Source organism: Galeopterus variegatus, unplaced genomic scaffold (assembly GCF_000696425.1).
Source record: "Galeopterus variegatus unplaced genomic scaffold, G_variegatus-3.0.2 Scaffold3576, whole genome shotgun sequence".
NCBI lineage: Eukaryota > Metazoa > Chordata > Mammalia > Dermoptera > Cynocephalidae > Galeopterus > Galeopterus variegatus.
In genome coordinates this window covers 137,313-140,985 of record NW_007729687.1, presented here as the reverse complement: position 1 = coordinate 140,985, position 3,673 = coordinate 137,313, and the positions used below count along the sequence as shown (strand labels likewise).

The following is a 3,673-nucleotide window of genomic DNA, read 5'->3' as shown; positions in this document are numbered from 1 at the left end:
CTCAGTGTTGCCCCCGTACCGGACCGGGGACCGGCAACGGGATCGCAAGCCTCGGTGTTGCTCCCGCGCCTCGCTCAGCCAGTGAGCGGAAACCGGTCTGTATGTGGGATCCGAACCCTCGGGTGGGAGTGCCGCCTCGCTTCCCAAGCGGCGCACTATCCAGTGCGCCACCGGGCCGGCCCAAATTTTCCAAATCTTTATGCTCTGCTTTCCTTTTACATTCTGGCTTTACATCATGCCTTTGCCGCCATAACTTAGTAGGCTGCTAAAAGTAATCATGCAGTTTCCTTAATGCTTTGCTGGTTGGAAATTTGTTCTGCCAAACATTCTGGTTCACAGCTCTTAAGTCCCACTTTCCACAAAGTCCAAGGGCATGGACACAATGCAGCCAAGTTCCGTGCTATGGTGTAGCAAGGATGATCTTTTGTCCAGTTCCCGATAAGTTCCTCATTTCTATCTGAGACCTCATCATCTGCATGGCCTTTACTGTCCACATTTCTATCAGCATTCTGGTCACAGCCATTTAACCAGTCTCTAAAATGTTCTAAACATTCTCTCATCTTTTTGTCTTCTTCTAAATCCTCCAAACTCCTCCAACCTTTGCCTAATACCCAGTTCCAAAGCTGCTTCCGCATTTTCAGCTATCTGTATAGCAACACCCTGCTCCTCGGTACCAATTTTCTGTATTAGTCCGTTTTGTGTTGCAGTAACAGAAATACCTGAGACTGGGTAATTTATAAAGATTAGAGTTTTATTTGGCTTATGATTCTGGGACAGCTGCATCTGGAATGGGCCTCAGGCTGTTTCTACTCATGGCGGAAAGTGCCAGGCAGCCGGTGGGTACAAGCAGATCACATGGCGAGAGGAAGCAAGAGAGAGAGATTGGAGGTGCCAGAGTCTTTTAAATAACCAGCTCTCGTGGGAACTAGTAGAATGAGAACTCACTCATTAATCCCTCCTTCCCCAGGGAGAGCATTAATGCATTCATGAGGTATCTGCTTCCATGGCTCAATCAGTTTCCAACTCTGCCACATTGGAGATCAAATTTCCATATGAGTTCTGGAAAGTCAAAACTTCCAAACTCCATCACCCCCCCCCCCGGGGCGCCCACAACCTGGCACACTACCAGAGCCAAGGAGCATGCCAAAAACATCACATCCGTGTGGGTGGCCCACAACAGTAACCACGGCTGCCGTGAAAGTGGCTAGACATGACAACCACCATGCAGATGGTCCACCAGCCACTGGAGTGCATTGACACAAGGAGAGTCGCCAGCAGAGACCAAAGAAAAGAAGAGGATGTTTCTCTCCACAAAGCCCATTCCAGAGTGACAGAAGAAGCATCTGCTCTATGATAATAGTGGGGGACCTGAACATATCTCTTTCTGCGCTGGACAGATCATCTAGGGAACAAATCAACAGAGTAACCATTACTCTTTCAGAGGGAGAGAAGAAATCTAGGGTTATCAGTGGTGGGAGGGAGGGGGGATAGGGAGAGATTGGACAAGGAGCATAAAGAATAAGTACAATTTGTAACAGTATACATACTAGTAATATTAATTTGATCAACATATGTCAACATTGAACCCCAAAAATATGTATAATCAATTATGATTCGATAAAAAATAAAATATTTAATCTGCTAGATAAATGTCTCTAAAAACCTATGAGGTACTTTATGATTTATGTATTTCCTCTAGCTATGAATGTGTTTTTAATACGGATATATATATACACATCTTTTTTTTTTTCAGGCCTGGTTGCAGCATGCTTGAGATCTGGGATGTGGAAGACCCTTCCAGTGCCGCTAACCCTCCCTTATGTAGCGTCCTGCTCAAGGACGCGCGGCCTTACTTCACCACTGTGTTCCAGAACAGCGTGTACAGAGTCCTGAGGGTGAACTAAGGACGAGACTACCCATTACACTGTGGTGCAACGAAGGGTGTTGAAAACAATCACATGTTGGCTTATTTACATTAATAAAAATCACAAGCTTTAATAAGAGATGCTTAAAAAGAAGATAAAAATGATTTAAAGTTTTTTTGATTATTAAAGGTAAATCACCTCATTGTTTCCCACTGAATGTTGGCCTTATAAAGCCTGTAAATCATTTCATGCTGCATAAACTAATTTTCATCTTAGAGTTTTAAAGAAAAATGTATGTAAAACAATATGAAATTTTATAAATCAAGGGTAAGTCCTTTTTATCCAACTAGGAGATTGCTTTAGATTTTCTCTGGAACCAGGGTGGAACAACTCAAACACCGAGGACAGAAGGACGCAGGCTGGGAGATGACAGCACCTTAGGATCCTGATACTGGTCACGGCTTCTTTACTTCTGCCAGGAAATTGTAACCATGTGTCTATTAAAGGAGTTTTTTCTTTCACTAGCTCTCAGGAAAGATCTTTAATAACTTTTAACAACTTTTTTATCATTTCAAGTTAAAATGTTTGAAAGAAACCAGATTGTTTTGTAATGTTTTGAATCTCTTCAAATGTATCTACCCAACCAGATTAGTATTTTACACTGATTAGTTCTCAGTCTAAGCTCAACACGTTATTAATCTGTTTAGAACCAAGTAGTTTTTTTGTTTTTCTTTATATCCAGGTGAAATAACAATTGCTACGGTACACAACCAAATTAGGGGGTTAAACATAATCAGAAAAGAAAACCCAGTTAAATTTATCCAATGAGATTTTCGTTTTCAGATCCTAGACCTTGAATGAAGCAGAGGCCTTTCTGTCTCGATGGCCCTGCAGCTTATTGGATGTCGTCTCTCCTTCTTTTGTAATAACATATTTTTAAGTCCTTATGTATTTTAGGTGTTGGGTGAGGAAGGTCATATTTTATAAATCCTCTTCCCCCCAAAATCCTACCCAACAATAATGCTTTGAAAAGTAGTATATAGTTATCCTGAAGATAATTATTGCTAGCTACAAAAATAAACACTCTTTTTTTCTGCTTGACAAATGCTAAATATGCCAAATCTATAGTATTTTAGTGTGTGTCTACTTTAAGTTAACCATCTTGGAGTTTTTATAATGCCTGTATATTCTTGGCCTTCTGTACCTGAGATCACAAAATGACTTAATTCCATATGTTAATTCATTTTAGTAGGTAGGCAGTAATATAAAGGAAAACCAATAAAACTTTTTGTCAACTTTTATAGTTGTAAAATATTTTAATACCAGATACAAAACAGCTAAGGAAGCATGCCACATTTTGCTTATTTTAGCATTTAAAAATAATTTGGTGTAAGTATGGGATAAAGAAAGAAAGGGGCAAAGTAAGAAAAGATACATAACACCTAACATAAAAATTAAAGTAACACATTCTAGATGTTGTTTTTATAGAAAATATTTTTTAAAGGTTGGTAGAATTTTATTAAAAGGAGAGGTCTATTAGCTAATAAAATATTCAATACAAATATATTTCTGTGAACTTATGTACAGGAAAACCAATAAAATTATATTCAACTTTTATAGTTGTAAAGTATTTTAATACACGATGCAAAGCAGCTAAAAAAGCATGATACATTTTACTTACGTTAGCGTTTTTAAATAATTTGTTTTGGAGTAAGTGTGGGGCAAAGAAGAAAAAGAGACAACACCTAACATTCGTAAAATTAAAGTAACACATTTTAGATGCTGTTTTCATAGGAAACACTTTAAAG

At 39.0% G+C, this 3,673-nt stretch overlaps 1 protein-coding gene across 1 annotated transcript in view; it reads left to right on the top strand.

Annotated features, from left to right (window-relative positions):
- Positions 1-3,164, top strand: part of DPY19L2 (dpy-19-like 2 (C. elegans)) — a gene marked incomplete at its 5' end in the record, with an annotated part of 61,161 nt that extends 57,997 nt beyond the window's left edge. Inside the window, one exon of the mRNA XM_008585452.1 lies at positions 1,655-3,164. Within this exon, the coding sequence (XP_008583674.1) occupies positions 1,655-1,904 (250 nt within the window). The remainder of the gene's footprint in view (positions 1-1,654) is intronic.
- Positions 3,165-3,673: the final 509 nt, after the last annotated feature.